The sequence below is a fragment of the Belonocnema kinseyi genome, chromosome 3, assembly GCF_010883055.1.
Source record: "Belonocnema kinseyi isolate 2016_QV_RU_SX_M_011 chromosome 3, B_treatae_v1, whole genome shotgun sequence".
Taxonomy (NCBI): Eukaryota; Metazoa; Arthropoda; class Insecta; order Hymenoptera; family Cynipidae; genus Belonocnema; species Belonocnema kinseyi.
The window spans coordinates 92046961-92067784 of NC_046659.1; the positions used below are offsets into that span (position 1 = coordinate 92046961).

The window sequence follows — 20824 nt, forward strand, 5'->3', positions numbered from 1 at the left end:
TTTTTACGGCTGAGGTATTATATAATGTGAACAAATATTAACTGTATTATATTTGATATATTATTTAATTAATCCATTTATTTTTAATTTATGAAAAGAAATTTTCTTCTTAAAAATTAAACTCATTTAAATATTTTCAAATAATTTTTAGTTTTATAATGTCATTCCTATCATATGCATTGCTCTCACCCTAAAGCAGTGTAAAGGGTTTTAAGTTCCTCTTCCTTCCAAAGGCAAAACGGATTTTTTGTACTTTCTTCTTTGTTTACTTCTAGTCGTCCAGAAAAATTGAAGAAGCTAAAAGGAGAGATAAAAAAGTCATTCCGATTTTTCAGGACGACTATCCAATCATATGAGAAATATTTGACTACTCATCCTGAATTTCAAAACGATGAGATACAACGTTCATTTTTTTAAATCTTTTTTATTCTTTTTACTTTCTCATAGAAGAAGCTTTTTAATGATAACAATTTCGAAAAACATCATTCATTTAATTAAACGTTCCTTATTTTAAAAACATCTACTGCAATGTTCTAAGCCATTATGGTCCGGATATATGTGTGTGTGGATGTCATACTTTTTTGTAAATCCGATATACAATTTATTGAAGAGTAAGGAAGCTATGGTCATTCATAATAATAAAAAAACGGCTTTAAGTAGTTAAGCCCTTCTCAGTTACATAATTCAACATTGATGCAAGAGCGGGAAAGATTCCTTGTTTCGAGTTATGCTCATTTATAATATCTTATAAATCTCTTTTAAAGAGACGAACTTTTTACATCCACATAATTCAAAGTAGATGCATCAACAGAAAAGTCTTTTGATCATAAATATTTAAATACAAATAATTCTAAAAATGTTTGTACCAAAATCATAAGCCCAGGAAAGAAATATACTGTAAAAGAACTTCCCCTTCCTTTTTCCAGCTCGAAAAATTAAAATTTCAAATACCTTTGATTTGTCTAATTTGTCTTTTTTTTAATGTTGTATTATTTTGTAACTTTGTACTTTTTGTAAATACGTATTTTTAAATTCACTAAAATTAAAACATTAGTTGGTCTATTATTTAAAAAATCATTTATGCTTCCAATGTACTTCGAACTTAAAAATTATCCACTTTTCGTCACTTCGGGGATCTAAGTACAGTGACACTCTGAGAGTGTCCCGGTCTTGAGATTAGAGGAGGTAGGGATTTACCAAGATAGAGTGCCGTTTCATAGAAAACGCTATTGTTTGTTCACGCCTGAGCTACCGCTGCTTACCCCGCGTGGAGCTTTTTACTCCTACTTGCACGCGGCGTCAATTCTCGGAAGGGCTATATTAGGGGACCCTATCTCTAGGCTTTACTGTATAATATTACCAAATAATGCATTTATTAAAGTATGATTTTCCATTTTTAAACCTGACTATTTTGACGTTGATTCACAAAAACGTTTGTATCATTTGGACATACACATTTAGTGGTATTAATAAGACTTAACAGCATATATTGTTGAGGTGTAATACATATTTCTATAAATAGTGACAAACTTCCATTGATGTATCTAACCCATATTTCGTTTATTCAGTACCATTTTTTCAGGCTATGCTTTGTAACAACATATAAAGCAACTTTTCAACTTTTAAGGCCTCGGGGTTTAACTACTCATCTATACGGGTTGTACAGAAAGGAACGAAACACCTAAATAATTTTCCATGTAAAATATATTTTTTTAAAGGTCAAGATCATTCTTAGAGTAACTTTATACGAGAAATACAGTGGTGACCTTGAATTTGACCTTGAACTTCACCTTCATGGTTATTTCAAGGTCAATTTTTTTACATTTGGCGTCACCCAGGAACAACGACGTGGACGTAGTAAAATCTGTTCCCTTTGGGGTGCTTGATTTACGTGAGTCCCCTTGCTTCAAGGCCAAATTCAAGGTCACAAATGGATTTCTCGTTAAAAGTTACTTCAAGAATGACGTCAACCTTTTTCATAAACACCTGGGCCGAAGCATTACAGATTGGACCCGACCCATACCTAAGTCAAGCCTGAAAAACTTTAGCCTAAGTTCAAGGACGTCCTTGACACATGACTTGAGTACATGGTTGGACGTAAAATTTCCCGCTCTTTCGATTGCCATTGTTAAAAATAGGGGTTTTTTATTTTTAAAAAGGCTGACCTTGAAATAATCCTAAAGGTCAAGTCAAGGTCAAATTCGAGGTCAAGCGCTCGATTTCTCGTTAAAAGTTACTATAATAATGACCTTGATCTTTTTGAAAAAATGTTTTACCTGGAAAATTATTTAAATGTTTCGTTAATCTTTGGACACCCTGTATATTTTGGATCAGTTTGCAGTCGTTCTGAGAACACGAAAATCTTGATTAGTAGTACTAAAAATGAGCCTGTAAAGATATTCACGCTACAAAGCTATTTGAGGCACTCTTCGATGAGCATTTTGATATAACGCATTTTCCAAATTCCTCTATCTAAAGATTATTAATAAATAAAATAAGGCAATCCAATGAAATTGTCAAAAATAAGAAAAAAAGGTATATAATAATTATATATACAGAATTTTATCACAAGCATTTTATTAATACAAGCGAAAATGGAAATCAAAATTGTTGGGACAATAGTAATGCGTTATCGTTTTTAATTAGCTTCATTCAAAAGGAAGGTTCATCAACACGGAAGGAAGAGATTTTCTACCCTCAAACAACGAATATGATTAGCCTACATACGAGTAGCTAGAGCGGTATAAATCTGATCTTGTATGCATACAGTCACCTCAATGTATGTGCTCAGTTTTGACTGATATGCATATAAGTTTTCACAGCTCGTCTGAAAAGTTGTAATATTAATTGACATTACCACATTCAATTTTTTTAAATGTCTCCTCTCATAAATCCCTTCCTCTAACATACCTCCCCATCCCCTACTACCCCTATTTTCACTCCCAACTTCCCCTACTCTAGTCACCGTCGCTTCTCTCTCACTCCTCCCCTCACTCACCGCCTTTCTCTAGTTACTCTTAACTTTCTTTCCCTATTTTTGATATTCTCACTTCCTCTCACTATCCCTTGATTCCCATCACTTCCCTTTCCATCGCTTCCTCTCACTTTCCCTGCCTTGCTTTTCCTTCACGGAAAAGTACGATAGACAGAAAACACCAGTCCAAAACGATGAGGTTTTCTGCCCGGAGCAACGATGCCCAAAAAAGGCAAGAGAATTTCGCCTTGTATTTAAGGACTTTCTGACAAAAATACACTTGAAAAAAATTGGCAATCCTAGGGAATCAAAGACAGAAAGAAAACGAAGAGAACCTGCTGATTTTCATGTACTTATTATTTTTGTCTAATAAGCTTAAGAAATCTTTGGAATCCCTCTTCACAGACTGCAGCTGCCCTTAAAAATATAGGAACGTGCCAGAAGACAATGAAAATACTATAAAATAATAGAATTTCTATTATTTTTCACTGCACTTTCTACGTTCGTGAAGTGTGCAAAGTGTAATGGAAAAAAGAAGGAGCTGAAATCGTTACAAAAATTAATTTTTTTTCACTTTTTTAATCTCTAAAACTTTAAACAAGTTTTTCTCAAAACCACTTTTTAAAAGCCCGTTCCAGCGATTTTACAAAAACTTCTGAACCGATCCTTCTTAAACTTAGTAAACTTTTTTTACATATAAAAATCCTCCCCCCAACGATATTTTTGTTTAAATTTTTTTATATTAACGTTGTTTTTTACTTAAAAAATGACGAAATTTTTCGTACAAAATCGTATATGTTACTTCAAATTATCACAAAAATTAAAAAGAAAATTTTTTAATAATCATTACGGGGAGGAAAAACTTATATTTTAACTAAATTTTGCAACTTTTTTAATTTCCGATAAATCTACGTTGAGATATCGCTGGAACCGCAAATCATCTTTTTCCAGAGGCGTACTCGAAATTGCTTTGTCACTGGCTTATTTCATGATATTTTTTTACAAAAAATTACTAATTATTTTTTAAATAATTCCCCCATTAAAGGAATTTAAAGTATTAATTTATTGGCACTGACTAGTGTATTACGGAATTTTTCGTAACATGAGTCCTAAATGACCTGGAAAATTCCGTAATGGTAGACAGATCGTCCTGTACTTCTACGATTTTTCGCAATGTAACGGGTCGAAAAAAAGGGTTTTGAAATCATAAACAATACCATGCTTAAAAGAAGTCAATGGGAACCCCCCATGAAATGTACTGAATGTGGAATCGATCAATTTATATCAAGATAACGCGCGAGCGAGCGAAATAGGTATACGAAAAATTATTATCTTTAGAGTTTTTTTTTTAATTTCAAGTTTTCTACACTTTGGGGGGTCTAGAGTCCTTTCAATTAATTCCAGATATTAGAATCAAATTAACTTTTATTTTTGCGCCCATGAAAACAAATATGAAACGAACTCACTAAAATTTCAATGTATGTAGGAGATCAAAACTGGAAACAGAAATAATTAAATGAAATTATACTCCAATTTTGATCTCCCAGATATATTTAATTTTTTATGAACTCATTTTGATCCCAAGAAAACCCTTAAGTGCCAAAAAAATTGTATTATGCTTGCATGGGCTTAAAAAAATAAAAGTTAATTACAGAGGTATATTAAAACATAATTATCTCATGAAGAATATTATACTAAAATCTCAAAAAAATTAAAAGACTCTAGACTCTCAAAAATTAAAATAAAAAATTAATTTAAAAGAACTGTAAAATTCTGCAGATAAAAAGTTTTTTAAAGCTATTTTGCTCACGTTGCAATAAGATTTAAACCGATTGATTTCACATTCAATACACTCAATGGGGTCCCAATTTATTACTTTTAGGAATAGTATTGTTTCACAACTTTAAATCATTTTTTCTTGAACATTACAATCCCGCAACTTCAATTTTATTAGCTGTGGTGTTATTTAAAAAAAGAAGTGTTAAACATCCGCTGGAATGTAAGTCTCCGAAAACTATGGATACATAAATTAGCAAGCTTTATAAGATAAGTTTCTTATTGACAGTCAAATTCTAAATATAAATGTTTAAGAGAGGCCTTTAAAAGAAAGCTAAGTTTCCTGCCATTTTTTGGTCAGAAACCATTTTTTTAGATCCTACAAATCAGATTTTTTTAACTTTTATACTTGAAAAAACGTTTCATTCAAATACCGAATATTTAACTCATTAAAAAATCTTATCAGACTTTTTTCAAACAAAGTGTTCTTTTTTCTTTTCTGAGAAAAGCCTAGTTTCTTTTCTTTGTTCATCTTCAGGTTTGAAAAAATGGACATATTATTATTTATTCGTAAAAATAAGCATTCAGAAATGGACTGGGACTCAACAACTGACTCAATAAAAGTCTTACAGGCCAGCCCAAAAAGCCGTTCTATCCAATTTAATGGAAAGTGTTCCAAACCTTTAAAATATTTAAACGAAATCCAGGAATTTAAAAGGATTTAAATCTATGTTGAGGGAATTCATAGAATTTCGAAGAATTTTCATTATTTCAAAGAATTTTTAAAGCTTTAAAAGCCTTCAGGGCAATTAAAAATATGTTTAAGGTCTTTTGGCAATCGAAGGAATTGCATAATAGTTAATTAAGGAATTTAATATTATTTTAAGATTTTAAGGGCTTTTCAGAGAATAAAGAAAAATGTATGAGATTGCAAAGAATTTCCTTAACCGCAAAAAGATTTTGAAAAATTTCTTATTACGCAAGCCCAATTTTAGTAGCTCCCATGATATTACAAAAAAAAAGTTAAACAACCGCTTAATAGAGATGTCCAGACACCATGTATATAATTAAATTTGGATACTACGTGCATTAATTTTGGCGCACTTCCTAGTGGAGTGGATATATTGGCGGGTCGGAACAGGAAGTGGGCTAGGGTCGATGCGGCGAATGTGAAAGCTGCGTTATTCATTTAAAGGATTAAAATTCGAGCACGCTTTTCGTAAAAAGTACGCCAGCTCACTTACTTAAGTGAGGAAAGACCCTTATTTTCTTTTCTTTTCTTTCTTGGTGAAACGTTGAGGTCACAGCCTCCTCTCCTTCTTCTGTCTCTCCCTCTCTCTTTTCTCTCTCTCTTCTCTCACACCCTCTCGCTGCGTTCTCCGGAGAGGCCGCGACCAGCAATCAGCGTAATGCACCCGTAGACACACCCCTCCGACCTCAACCCCATCCTCAGTCGCATTTATAGATATAGTATATACACACACTACGAAGCCGGCCAGGAGAGGTACATGCCCCTGGGCCAAAGGCCCTGATAACACCAGCGCACTGCTAGGAGTAATGCAGACGCAATGGCAATCTCTTCGAAAGCATCGACGAAATAGATCCCCTGCAACCAGCATCGATCCTTTACCCCTTTCCCTCTCTTCAACTCATGTATCTTTTTCGCTATCCTATTTTAACAGGAAAGAAAAGACGAAACTGTGTCTCTCAACTGCAAATTTTAAAAGTTGAATTAATAAACTTACCCCCAAGAGGCTCTGCATACATTAAATCAAGTATTCAGGGTTTCTAGGGGTTGGGGAGGGGTATATCGACGATTTTTGTAGGCTGTATCACATATGAAGTGGGGCGGGAGTAATTTGCAAAAACAATGCTGATTGGATAACTTAGAAAACACGAAGATTGAAAGGTTGCCAAATTCACACACATAATTAAAAATTCAGTTTTATTATTTCATTTAAATCAAAATGCTCATTCACTTCTCCGTAAAATTCAGTGAAATAATATCAGAAAATTCAACTATTTGTCATGATTCGAAATTAAACTACTTCAGTGAAAGATATAATTTTTTGTTGAAAATTAAACTGTTTAATATTTTCTTCTCGAAAATTCTGCAATTTTGTAGAAAATTCAACTATTCAGTCGAAAGTATTTGGTTGAAAATTTGACTGTTTGTTTAAATATTAATTTTTTTGTTACAAATGCATATTTTAGATTTAAGATTTTACTCTTTTATAGAAAATACGTCTTTTTGGCTTGAATATTTGACAATTTCATAGAAAATTTCACTGTTTAGTAGATAATTTTTTTTTTATTCAATAATAATTTTTCCCATTACAATTAAACTATTCCATTTTCGGTCAAAAATTCAGTTTTTTATTTAAAAATTCAACAATTTCGTTAAACATTTATCATTTTTTGGTGGAAAATTAGTCTTCTTGGTGTAAAATTTGACTAGCGATAAAAAATGTATGTATTTTGTCTAGAATGCCTACTTTTTAATAGTAAATTAATCTTCTGATTTGAAAACTTGTTTTTTCGACTCTGTTTGGTTGAAAATGCAATTATGTATTTTCAAATTTAACTGTTTTTAGAAAGATATTCATTTAGTTTTAAACAAAAATATGTAAATAAATTCAGGGATAAGCATTTTTTACGTCAAAAATTCTCTTTGGTCTAAAACTATTTCAAATTGGATCAACAGTGATCTTCAATGACCAATAAGTATGGCAAATGATAATTTCCAATCACTAAATTCTACTGGGCCATTTTATAACAGCATTAGTTAGTTTATAAAATTAATAAACACATTTAGAAGGTTAATGTCCTTGATTTTATTACTAGAAAACACAATATTTTTGGTGTGAATTACAAATGGCCGACTAGTGCATTTTTTGATAGAAATTGCTTATAATATTAGTAGATATATTGGCAAGAACAAATTTTCTAAAAGAATATAACCTAACTCGTCATCTTTTTGTATCGGAAGGCAATTTGAAACCATTTTCATGAAAACATGAGTTATTATTTCCCATTATGTAGCTGAAAAATAAATTTCAATAGCGCAACACTTTTTAGCAGCAAGATAACATTAGCACAAAAAGCAAGGGATCCAGAAAAAATCAATGCCGGTCATTTTCATGTTCTTTCAAACCCGCTGAATTTTCTTCTTATTTTCTTATTTTCTTATTAGGATGGTCCATTTAAATACCGTAAAACTGCGGTGAAAGCACAACCACCCGTGCAGAAATCGCCCGATTTCAAACGTAATACCGATCTGGCCCTAATCGGTAGAACCGTGTGGCCCATACCTCGACCCGACCGGGCCAGATCGATTTCCTACTGAAACGCCATCTCCATGCGCTCGAAGAACTAGTGCTGCTTGTTTTCTTCTGGTAGTGCAGCGAAATTTGTATACATAATACTCGTTTAAAATATTCTAGCAATGTTTATAAATGCATAAGGCGAGTAAGCCACGTGTTCAGAGGCACCAAACATCAGTCAGTAGACCTCGAAACCTGTGCGAGGAAGATGAGAGTAAGTAATTACACTCTGCGGGCTCATTGAAACCTAACCTCAAATAAATTAATAATTAATTAAATTGTTTGACGTAAAATTAGTATATTTACCATCAAATGAGTCAAATATTATTATATGATGAAATTGATAACGTTCTTTTGTTTTTAATTATTATTAAAGAACTCAAGGTTCTTCGATTTAATGTAGAGTTAGAATCATCAAATCTATTGACAAGAAATGAATTGCAGTTTGCACAAAATTGTAATGTTTTTAAATTATAAGAGTAAAATATGTGATACAATCGATTATGTTATTGATACTTTGATTCTGTATTAATAATAAATTTGATACAGAAATACATTAAGGACAAATTTTCATAACATTCCAGCAAGAATTAGTTACTCAACTGCGCATGCGTCGCATTCGGCATCTAATTGCTTTCGCGCGAAGTTAAAAATGATAAACGAAGTTTTTTTTCTTTTTTATTATAAACAATGCAATTTCAACTTATAAAAATGTCCATTAGGTCGAAATGAATTAATAATAATAAAAATTAATTAAATGCATATTCTGTAAATAATATTTAAAACCACCAGAAATATTTAATTCAAAAATTTTCATTTTTGTTTATAAGTTGTTTGGTCTATATTTCTTCTTAACCGATTTAAAGAAATAAAACGATCTAATAAATGATGGCGCAATTTTTTAGCAAAAAAATTATCTACAACCACCTTCTTAAATTTTTCAAGAAGTAATGCAATTGACAGAAAATTGAATTTATTTGCAGTAAAATGTTAATAGATCGTAAATCATAGCTTATTTCCCGATGATTTTCTTTGAAAGCATTCGAAAATGTCAAGTTGTAGGGAATATTTTTGCGAAAAAACTTTCTAATTTGTTAAAAAGTTTCATAGGCAACATTTTTTCAAGAAATTAAAATTGTTGCTTAAAATATTTCTGGTTATCAACCATTTTTTTCATACAAAACAAACCCTTTCCACGAAACTGATACCATCCACAATAATTTTACGATTTTCAAAAGCATAATTCAATTTTGTATTCTGAAACCTTTTTTTTCGTGCCTGTAGTACGTTAATTTTAACTTAAAATAACTTAATTGGAAATTCAAAATATTAAGGTAGCCTTCGAAAGGAGAGGACTATTCGATAGTTTCGTGTTTACTTATGCCCTATCGGGCACCGATCGGATTTCCCAATCGGGTGTCCCGACCTGGCCCCGATCTGGGCGTGTGTTTCATGCGCGGCCTGGCCCCGACCAGGATTCCCGATCGGGACCCGACCTGGACAGGTCTGGCCCCGTTCTGGGCCAGACCGAGATTTCTGCAAAGGCAGTGGTGATCCGCGGCTACATCCGATTTTATTATAAGTGCTCATATATGCCGGGAGGTTTGGCCAAGAGAAAGGAAGACTGCAGATAACCGCTTCCCGGGTTTACAATAGTCGAGTTCGAAGACAGGCATTCGATCAAGACCATCAAATACAAACATCCTCCGCATATATCCCCCGAGTGCAATCCGCACTCGAAATAGCTTAACATTCAGACTCTTTCCGAGTTCACATTAAGCACCTCTTCTTAATTTTACTGTTATCTTTGATTTGTTAATTAATTGTTTGCCTACGATCTTTCAATGTCCTTTTCTTCTTCTTAATGAAATGCGAAGGTTTATTATAGAATGAGAAGATTTATTATAACCCTATCTTTTTTATTCGGATCCCTCTAGAAAGAAAATGGAAATTTGAGCCATCGCTCAATTCCTTTTGTCGCGAATAATTGGCTTTGGGCTTCGTAGCCTCGTGACCGAGAGAGCATTTCTCTCTGATATTCTTTTCTATCCCGAAGCATTTCAATGGAATTCGATACGAATGCATTGATGCATTGTATCTGACGTTATAGACGGAATGTTAATACTTTAACGGGCTGACACGTGCCCAGAGATTCAGATAGTATTCACTTGGCATATTTTTCAAGCGAGTATGATGGAAACTCGTTAGCTGTACGTTTAAATGACTGTTTGCCATGGCGCTTTTCCGGTTGGTTCAAACATAACCCAATTTTGCCAGTTTTTATTGGCAAAGGCAAATATTTCTCTATATTTATGATGTATATATATTCAACGATCAGTTTAGAAGCATTCAATCCTTTAAACCGGCTTATTATTATTTTCATTATATTATTGTAAGGTCCGTTTAAGTTCCGTAGCACTGCGGTTAAAACCTATAGTGTATGCCGTTTTATTGTAAAACACGGGTGAAGCAGAGTTCTATACACAGGTCACCCTCGCTATTAAAGTATCACTTAAAACCTTTAGCATGAGTACATTTACCGCCAGGCGAATCCACTTCACTGGGTCTGTGCACATTTTTCTGTTTCTAAGGTGGGTTTAGAATCACTTTATAAATTTAATCACAACCAGTGGTAACCCGCGGCTGCATCCGACTTCATTAGAAGTTCTCCAGTGTGCCTGGACGTTCGGTCAGGGAAAAGGGAAATTGTAGAAACCCACCTTCCGAGTTCAACCCGTTTTTTGACAGTTGCGTTTGAAGTCAGACACATTCGGCACTACCCCTTTGAATGCACACAATATCATCCTGCACGTCAAATTTCCCGCTCTGCATTAATTTAAACGCAACGAATACAAAATCCGTTCGTACGTCGCAGATGGTCCCCCATCCGAGTGCTATCCGGACTCAAAATGACTTGACATCTGGACTCATCCTAAATCCAGATTAACCCTGTAGCTAATGCTGTTGGTTTAAATCGCACTATGGTGGTCAGAATCTTTTCTCTAATTTTCATGCATATCCTCCCGAATAAACGTGGTTTTTTCAATTATGTTCAGTTTACTTAAGCCCCATGGAGTTTAACATGTATTTCCCCTAAGAAGAATGTTGTTATTGCAAATTTTATTCAGAGTCGTCAATACTAGGTGAATAAAGTTATAACTCGACATTTCTCTTCTCAATTAGCTATTAACTACAAATGAATAATCGCTTTTTAAATATAACCCCGATAAGTCTGTTTTGCAGGGTTTTGGCGCTAATTATGATTTTTTGCACATTTTTTAACAAATTATCTCAATTGCCTAAAATACTACTTTCTTTTGATAATTTGATATTAAAATAAATTGTTTACCAAATTTACCATTGTTTTTAGCATTTTGCTGTTAGAACACAGTTAGAAAGTCACGGTTTCTTCACATTTTTCTACTTACTTTCAACTTTTCATTTAGAGCAATACAATAGTGAGTTTAATTTAAAATAAATAATTGTTTAAACCATTTATTATTATTTGTCATAACATTCTCGTAAAATAATGTTAGAAAGCTGTAGTTTTTTAAAAACATTTTTCATTCTTTGTTTATTTACCTTTCAATAACATCCAAGTAATAATTAATTTAGCTTAATAAACATAATTTTTAAAACAATTTATTATTGTTTATAGAAAGTTGCTTTTTGCTAAGCTTTGCAACTTTTTGTCCACTTTTTACACAAAGGAGGTAATAATTAATGCAACTTGTCAAATAAAAAAATTTTAATAAATTATTATTATCAAAAACTATCTTCTAAAATATTAATGTTAGATAGTTACAGTTTTTCTGGAATTTTTAACTTTTCATCCACTTCTTAATAAGTGAAACTATTATGTTTCTTAACCTGCATTAATTATTATCTCACTCAGTGAAAAGTAGATAAAAAGTCAATAAAGTGGATAAAATTGCAGAAAAAACGCAACTTTTTAGCATTACTATAGAAGAGGATAGTTATAAACAATAATTATGAGGTTAAATGATAAGGTTTATCAAATTGCATTAATTATTACCTCACACTAAGTGAAGAGTGGATGAAAAGAGGAAAATTATTTAACAAACTGCAACTTTCTACCATTATTCTAGAAGAATATTGTAATAAATAATGATAGATTGTTTAAGCAATAATTAATGTCAACTTTAATCCAATATTAGTTTTTTTTAACAAAAAAGTTAATAATAAGTTGAAATATTTGAAAAAAGTACGACTTTACAAAGATTTCGTACACTTTAAGGCATTTGAAGGAATTTCAAAGAATTTCTAGAGAAATTTAGGGTGCAAGTGAAATGGAATAGAATTTCGAGGGACTTCTAGGAATTTCTAAGAATTTTATGAGATCGTATGGGGTCTCATGGGCTTTTAAAATTTTGTAAATTTGTAAAGAAATTTAAAAACATATAAAAAGTTGCAAAACATTTTAAAATCGATTAAAAATACTGAGAAATTGAGTGAGATTTCAAAGAATTCTTTAGAATTATCAAGGTCCGAGCAAAAAAAAATGAATTTATTTTACTGGGAATATTTTCAAATTTTCAGAAGAAGAATCGATTAAATCACTTAAAATCTAACCACATCAAATGATGCAACGTAATGTAAAATAAGTTAGATTTTAATTTTTTTTATGTTAAGTTTAGTCGTTATTTTTGAAATTATGAAATCATCCCTGTTGGTCCTAGGACGTAGAAAATCGTCCAGACGTGTTTTTGAGAACTAGGAAACTCGAAAAAAACACTTTCTCATGAAAGATAATTTACTTACAAGAGTCACAGCTATTTAGAGGCCAAAATAAGAATATTCTAATTTTAACTACACCTTGAAATTCACGAGACACTTGAGGCCAAATTAATATTTGCAGCCAAACAGAATCTTATTAAATAGTAAAATACATCCTCATGTGCATCTTTCTATTTAACTCATTTATTCTCTTTATTTGATTATATTATTATTATATTATATCAAGTGATTAGCAATGCTATACGTGCTCGGTGGCGTACACATATTGTGCTAGCCATGTCTATACATTTATATTTTAAAAAATTATATTATTATAATATTAATGAAAGTTAATTTTTAATTCTGTTTAAGCCAATTGGAATGCATTTGAAGAAATATGAATGGGTGGGTTCGCCCGACGTTGGTGATTGCTCACTTTGGGTGAGGTCCGCTACTTTGGAATTTGATGATGGTTTATGGCAGTGTCAGGTCACTGCTAGTGATTTTACAGCACAAGATGCTTTGGCCTCGGAACCTGCAAGGCTGGTCGTCAGAGGTAAGTTAATATAGTTTTCATTTTCTGTTTTTAAATTCTTTCTTGAATCTTCTACCCCTCCACCTTCACACCACTCCCCCATGCATACCATTACCCATCTCTCAATTTACCTATGCCACTCATCCCTCCCCCTTACACCCTCTTATATGCACCCTAGCTTCCCCCGGCTTAAACTCTGCATACTGTACCCCCTCTGCCACTTCCTGAAACTTCCCATGCGCCCTGTACCCTTCTCTCCTGTTCACTCCCTCTTCACTTTCCCATCCGCCGTAGCATTTACATTTCTTAATCATATACACCCCTCTGTTCTGCCTCATTCTTTACCATCATTACCTTCTCGCCCCCAGTAATATAATAACTTACTGTTACTCTCTACCCTAATTTCCTTCTGGCTTCACGCCATACAATCATATAACCACAAACAACCTTTGCACTCACCCCTCTTGTACCCCTCTTAAGACTTTCTTTATCCTCTTTTTTCCTCTTAAGCCTCCGTGTTTATCGAACTTTTCTTCATCCACTTAACTTTTGCACTTCTCAAACTGCTACCTCTTCTATAAACTATTCACTTCACCGCTGTCCCACTTGCTATTATTCGACTCTGCACCGCCTTGAAATTCGTACTTATAATCTTCATCTACGTTCTCTCCCTCTTTAATATAAGCAAAAGAGCCTTGAAAAATATTGAAACGTTTCGAAATATTGAACAAAATTAGAGAAAAAACCTTTTTATCAATAGTTTATCATGGAATTTCCATTAATTACGTAAGCAGGATTTTAGAAATTTTAGACCCCCCCCCCTCGTTCTTTTGTAAGAATTCGTAGGATTTTTTATACCCCCCCCCCCTTCCCAAAAATCACGCAAGATTTTATGTTTTTACTAATTATAGTTACAATGTATAAATTGTTTTCCCTCTAAACGTGATTTCGAAATATTTTAGGAATTTCTAAAGGTTTGAAAAATTTTCAGATTAAAAAGAATAAACAAAATTTAAAGGATTTCGAGATATTGGTATGTTTTTAAACGATTTTTCAAGATTTTAAGGAATTTCAAGAGAGTCGGAACGATCTCCAAGGATTTCAAATATTTCAATAAATTTTAAAGGGATTGCAAACACTTTATCGTATAAATTGAAGAATTTCTTTCTTTCGTGAAACAAAAGTGCAAGTAAAAATGGGAAATTTCAGTCCATTTGTAAGTCAATAATAAAAACATGACGTACATTGTAAGAGTTATGTACATAAGTGATTTGTTGGAATCCCCCCTCCCAGTAAGAATTCGTAAAGCTTTTTAGAATCCGCTCCCCGTTCCGAACCCATATACCCTTATGTAATTGATGGGCGCTCCCTTACCATATGACGAACAAAAAAAAATTTAATCATTGATATTAGGAATAAGATGGGGATGGGATATAGTTACTTTGTAATAATTAAAAAACGTTAAGCAGTGTTTGACACGTTACCAATCAAAACTAACGCGTTAAAGTTGCCGTTACTTCCTTAAAGTTTGTAACGCGTTATCGTTACCCTTACTTTTTCCAAAAAGGTACTCGATGCCGTAAAAGTTACTGAAAAAAGTAACGCTTTAACTTGACTTTATTTTTTTAAATACAATTTTTAATACACTATTTTAAATACCCTCAAACTTTAAGCAGTTTTTTTATTTTTTTTATCTAAAGGTGTTTTTAAACTTAAAAACTATATTTTAATTTCTGCAATTTATTAAAGAATGTAACATTCATAATCTGTAAACTGTTTATACTTAGCCTACTATTAATTATAAATCACAAAATTTGAATAGAATTTCTTTTACTTTTGATAAAACTAGTTTTCCAAGAAGTTCGTCACTTAAATGAAATATGTTAACAATAAGATTACATCCTGCATTTCCGATTAGCGGAGGAACAATTTTAAAAAGTTAAGTACGTTTAAATCTTGACGTCCATTTTTCAAAAAATCACAGATTTTTTTGCGTAAATTTTACCAATAGGGTGCCTTTCATATATTAGAAAAAAATTTGTTTAGATATTGCAGAAACTGAAAAGGGGGGTTTTGCAGAAAATTCTTTTGAAATCCGTGAGAGAATCTATCAAATGTTCAAAATCAACAAAATGGTCTCCATTTCGGAGACCAATCAAAAATTCAGTACTTATGAAGGAAAAAAAGTGGCTTAGCCCGCATCAAACCTAAAAAATATCTTGCTTATATGAACAAAATTTGTAAAGGAAACTTTTTTTGATAAATAAAAGTGGGATTTGCTCCATTTCACAGAAATTGCAAATAGGTTTCCGTTTTTTCAACTGATTCTTTTTCCAATTTTATGTATAAATAAACAATTTCAATTCAACAATGTCTTTATTAATTTTTTCTATCATTCTGTGATAATTGAATGCCTTTTTGCAAATTTAGATTCACAATGCCGTATATAACTATAAAAATAAATTTAAATATCAAATGAAAAATGTGTCCTTCATTTGAAACTGTGCACAGAAAAGCAATTTGTAATGTAATTAATAACAGATAGTTAAAAGAATTGGCTGCTTTGCCCCAGCTGCAGTTTTCCTAAAGAAAATTTGGATTTTTCTCGAAAAAGGTGCAAGATATCAGATATGAGTAAAAGAACTTTTTGTAAAACGTTTCCATCCATGCAAACTATTTTTAAACATTTTTGTGTCTGTTGTTCTTTGCAAGAAAAATGCGAAAATTCGATTTTATAAAAAAAAATTCTTCTGGCCACATAATATTTTCAAGGCATTTTTCTTATGATATTACAAATTCAAAAAGAAATTGAGGAAAAATATAAGTGTGTTTTTTTGTAAGAAAATCGACTTTTAATACTTTCATCAAAACCGCGGCCATTTTGCTAATTTTGAATAGTTTCTACGTGTTCTTGCGGGTTTCGAAAGAACACGATAAACTCTACCCAGAAGTGGAACAAAATCTTAAATATCCTAATTAAGTAAAAATTTATATAATTTTAAAGACAAAATTGGGTTTTTTTAAACAAAGCAAAACATTCAAATATGCATAACCTGCCTGATTGGAAATGGATTCGGTCTAAAATTTTCCCCGTAAACGATGCAAAATATCGCAAAGGAGCAAGAGCAATTTTTTGTGAATTATTTTTAGATATTCAAAATTTTTTATTAACATTTTTATGTATCTTTGCTAGCTTCTGGAAAAATTGGATAATTTGATTTTATGAAAAGAAAATTCTCTCGACTTTTTCATAGAAGACCAAATTTAAAAAAATTTGAACGTTTTAAAATTTTTCGCCAGATTCCAAAAGCGCAAGTTTAGAACCTGTCTGCTTTAAAATGGATTCGATCCCTATAAAAATTGCAATCATAAGATTATTAAATTTTTTGTATGCGGGAAAAAATTGTGGGGAATTATAATCAGCACTTTTTTTACTGTATATTATCAGAACAATACTGAAAAAGTTTCTTATTCAAATTATCATTTTATGAAGATGACTAAAACGAACAATTTTTGACTCTATGTATCTTTTCATTAATTTATTAAAATATCTCAATTATCTGCTCGAATATTTCGTGAGAATTGATAAAACGATCAAAAAACTTTGTAGGTTTGGATAACGCTTTTAAAATTAGGTAATTTCTTGCATTATTTTCTCGATTTACCAGACCTTTTTAACTTTTACTAAAGTGTTCCCCATATCCTTTATATTCCGAGTAATACGTTACTGCCAAACACTGAATTAATACATGCATGAACTCATGTCAATAAAGAAGTTCTCCGTTAATGGTGTCACAACCTCTGATTTCGGGATAAAAGAGAATATTGTGAGTATTTTTGAATAGATTAAAGTCGCATGAAGTAGATCGATAAAAGCTGAATGTATTGCGCGAACAAGTACAAAGAGTATCTGTGTAGCGTATGAACGAGAGCTTGCGAATTAATCTTCGCTAATTGTCTCATTCCAGTGAGCCCTCAACGACCACAGATAGAGTACGCCGATAAACTAATTCTACCGGGTAGCAACGTGACAGCCCGTGCAGGTGAAACCGCCACGCTCAAGTGCACAGCGCGCTATGGGAATCCTTCGCCTCTAATTAAATGGTTTGTAAATGTTGCAAGTCGATTTCTCAGTATTTCATACAATCTTCGAAACGTATTCTCGATACCTGCAAAAACACTTTTTCATTACACGACTTCCATTCCAGTTATTACATATTTTCCGATTACCTAGATACAGTGAAGTCTCTCCTATTTCCCCGGCCTTGAAACGTAAGAGTTTTTTATTTCAATGCTATAAGGGCCTCCACCTCTACCGCGACACTCAAGTTATTTTTGCCAAGCAACGTTCATTGGCTAGCTTGGCTTTGTATCGGTGAGGGCGCTAAAAACATTTTTTTAATTGTGCATGTGCCAAAAAGCGCAGGTCTATTTGAAATCAATAAATACTATTAATATTAATATATACAGGTAAATATTTCAAACAAATTTTGATTTTTGAAAAATTAAATAGACTGAATGTAAGAAATAGCTTATTTCTTTAAATTATTCATTATGAATGTATATTGCAAGTTTATACTTTGTCATTGCAAAAAGATCCACGATTTTCGACTGATGCACAGTTGAAAAAGTCGCGGTCCGTTAGCATGCATGCATGTCACTGTTTTCGTTTACGTACGACGTGGCAATGTAATGTTTCCTTAAAATAGTACAATTCGCCAACTAATAATTAATATAATAGAATCAAAAAGCCACTCAAATATTTCGCGGAATAGTGAGTTTTGCAGCATGACGTCGCGGACCCTGTTATGCTCTTCATACTTTTATCGGTTAAAGACCTTATAGTTTCACGAAATACAAGCAACTATCGGAAATTTGAAGTTAAAGTGCCACTAACCTGAAATATAGGATATTTTATTTCGTGATACTGAAAGGTCCTTAATCAATAAAAGCATGGAACATGACTGAGAAAATAGATTCTACACTTTTGAAATATTACTGTTTGTAAATTTCTGACTTATTTTTACGTTTTAGAATATTTTCTGCAAAAAAATTGTATGGATTCCCATGACGCCATGAGAGATCACTTTAAAATTACTGCAGGAAAAGTTTAACAATGAAGGATTTTTGATTACACTTTTGGGGTCAGAAATCACTTTCCAATAACTGTAAGGAATATCACCAAGTTGGGAATTTGTTTAAATTAATTGAAATTGTTGTTTTATCATTTTGGGTTTAAATTGAAATTTTTTAAATATTCAACCATTTCGAAATTTTCCGGATTTAAAACAAATCTATTTGAAGTCGTTAAAAATTTACTTTTAATTTGAGTACTGATATAAACAATTTCGGATTAAAGTTTTAAAAAACTGTCAAACTAAACAAACTTTCAAGTTTAAAATATTAAAAGTTTTAACACAATTTAATACAATGCCTTTAAAGTGGTCCAATCTGAGATCAAAAGTATTTAAATAGACTTACTTTGAATACAAGCTTTGAAATGTTTTAAAAAATTTCTAATTCAAAGTCTCGGATGTTAAATAAATTAGAAATTACATTGTCAAAATTGAGAATGAAGTTTTGAAACAATCGAGTATAAGCACTTTTAAATTAAAACAATTTCATTATAGAGAGTATCGATTTTTCATAATGTCAAATTTTAAACAAATGCAAATCAATGTTTTTAAATATAAAATATAAAACTATATTATTTTTAAATAAAAATTATCACCATAAATAATTTTCAATCTAAATGCTACAAATATGCTCATTTTTGAAGATTCGAAAAATAAAGAAATTAGAATAAATCAATTTAAAGCCTTTACAATTGATTAAATATGACTATCATATTACAATTAGATTTCACTCTCCCGGTTCTAGTTCTACCTCCCCCCCTCTCCCAACCCTCCCTTATTAACTGAAGTTTTTGGTGGGACTGACGTTAGAACTACAATCTCCACCATATGACGATTTGATACTTAACTTTGACATGATTTCGACTCAGAAAATAAACTTATTGCATAAAGGTGTTAGTTGGGCGTATATCTAAGCAATGAATAATACAAACTACAAAAAAGCTTCGGAAAGGACTGGAACTTTTAATGTCAAAAGGCATGTACACGGAAAATCTAAAGGTCATGTTTCAGGCGACGAATGGAGACTGGGTATTTGGAATTCTAGGGGAGTAAATGATCTCAAGGTAAAAGAATTGCGTGAAACAATGGACGTGAAGAAACTAGATATTTTATGTGTGCCCGAAACAAAGAAAAAGAGATGGGAAACTAAAGACATAAAAAACGGCGTGTTGAAAGGCGGATTTGAAATATGGTCAGGGGTAGACTGTGAATCACATGATTAACAAGGAGTAGGTCTGATTTTGAATGAAAGAGCAACGCAGCATCCTGGAGACCTAGAGAAGTAAAAGACGCCTTCTGGGACACTTTAAATGACACAATAAACATCTGCGAATATGGGGAAAGTATAATTCTACTAGGAGACATGAACGGTTGGGTGGGCATACAAAATCAGGATACAGAAAGAGTATTAGGTAATTTTGGGAATCCAAAAACAAACTATAACGGAGATAAATTAGTTGGTCTATGCTTAGAAAGGGGTCTGTTTATTACAAATACTTGGTTTAGGCATAAAATGATCCACATGTACACCTGGTCTAAAGGAAATAACCGCAGTATAATTGACTTTGTCGTTGCGGATGAAAGACTTAGAGAGTTAGTCAAAGATACAAGATTCATGAGAGGTCCTGAATGCAATACTGATCATTACCTTCTGATCTCAAAAATTAACTTAGGTCGGGGATGGAGAAAAAAGAAAAGCAAGAAAGCAAAACAAACGCGAATCAAAATTGAGAACCTACAGAAACCGGATGTGCGAATATATTTCCAAAATAAGATAATCGAAAGCATAGATAGGGCAACATGGGAGGACCGTATAAGAAACAAAGATATAGCGGGCGCCTGGACAATGTTACAGGATATCCTTGTTAGATGTACGATCGAAGTGTGTGGTACCGCAGTTGTAGGAAGAATTTCTGGTGATGCGTGGTGGAATGATGAAATTTAGGCTGCCCAAAAAGCAAAAAGATAAGTGTACAAGAGAACTTTGAACATCGCAGGTCTTTGCAATGAGGAAATAAGTAGACGTAGAAATGATTATAGACGCGAAAACAGGATACTTAAACGATTAGTTAAAAAAAGTAAAGATACAATTAGAGCAGAAGAAGAGATAAAAATACAAAACGACTTTTAAGGAAGCAGGAAACTACTTTATAAAAAAATGAAAGGAAACAAAAGTACAGAAATTGTCAACATGAGAAAAAGTAGGGGGGAAATGGTATATGATGCAGACAGAATACTAGAAGCTTTCAGAGACTATTTTAGGAGATAATTCGGAGATGAAGCTATAGGACACCACAACTGCGATGTTGAACACGATGCGTTGGAAAACTCAATTGAAAAAGTC

General features: G+C 32.4%; 1 protein-coding gene across 1 annotated transcript in view; it reads left to right on the forward strand.

Annotated features, from left to right (window-relative positions):
• Window positions 1-20824, forward strand: part of LOC117169936 (cell surface glycoprotein MUC18-like) — a 397122-nt gene that overhangs the window by 328379 nt on the left and 47919 nt on the right. The window contains exons 3-4 of the mRNA XM_033356446.1: window positions 13183-13366; window positions 17314-17449. Coding sequence (XP_033212337.1) covers window positions 13192-13366; window positions 17314-17449 — 311 coding nt within the window. The 5' untranslated portion in view covers window positions 13183-13191. The remainder of the gene's footprint in view (window positions 1-13182; window positions 13367-17313; window positions 17450-20824) is intronic.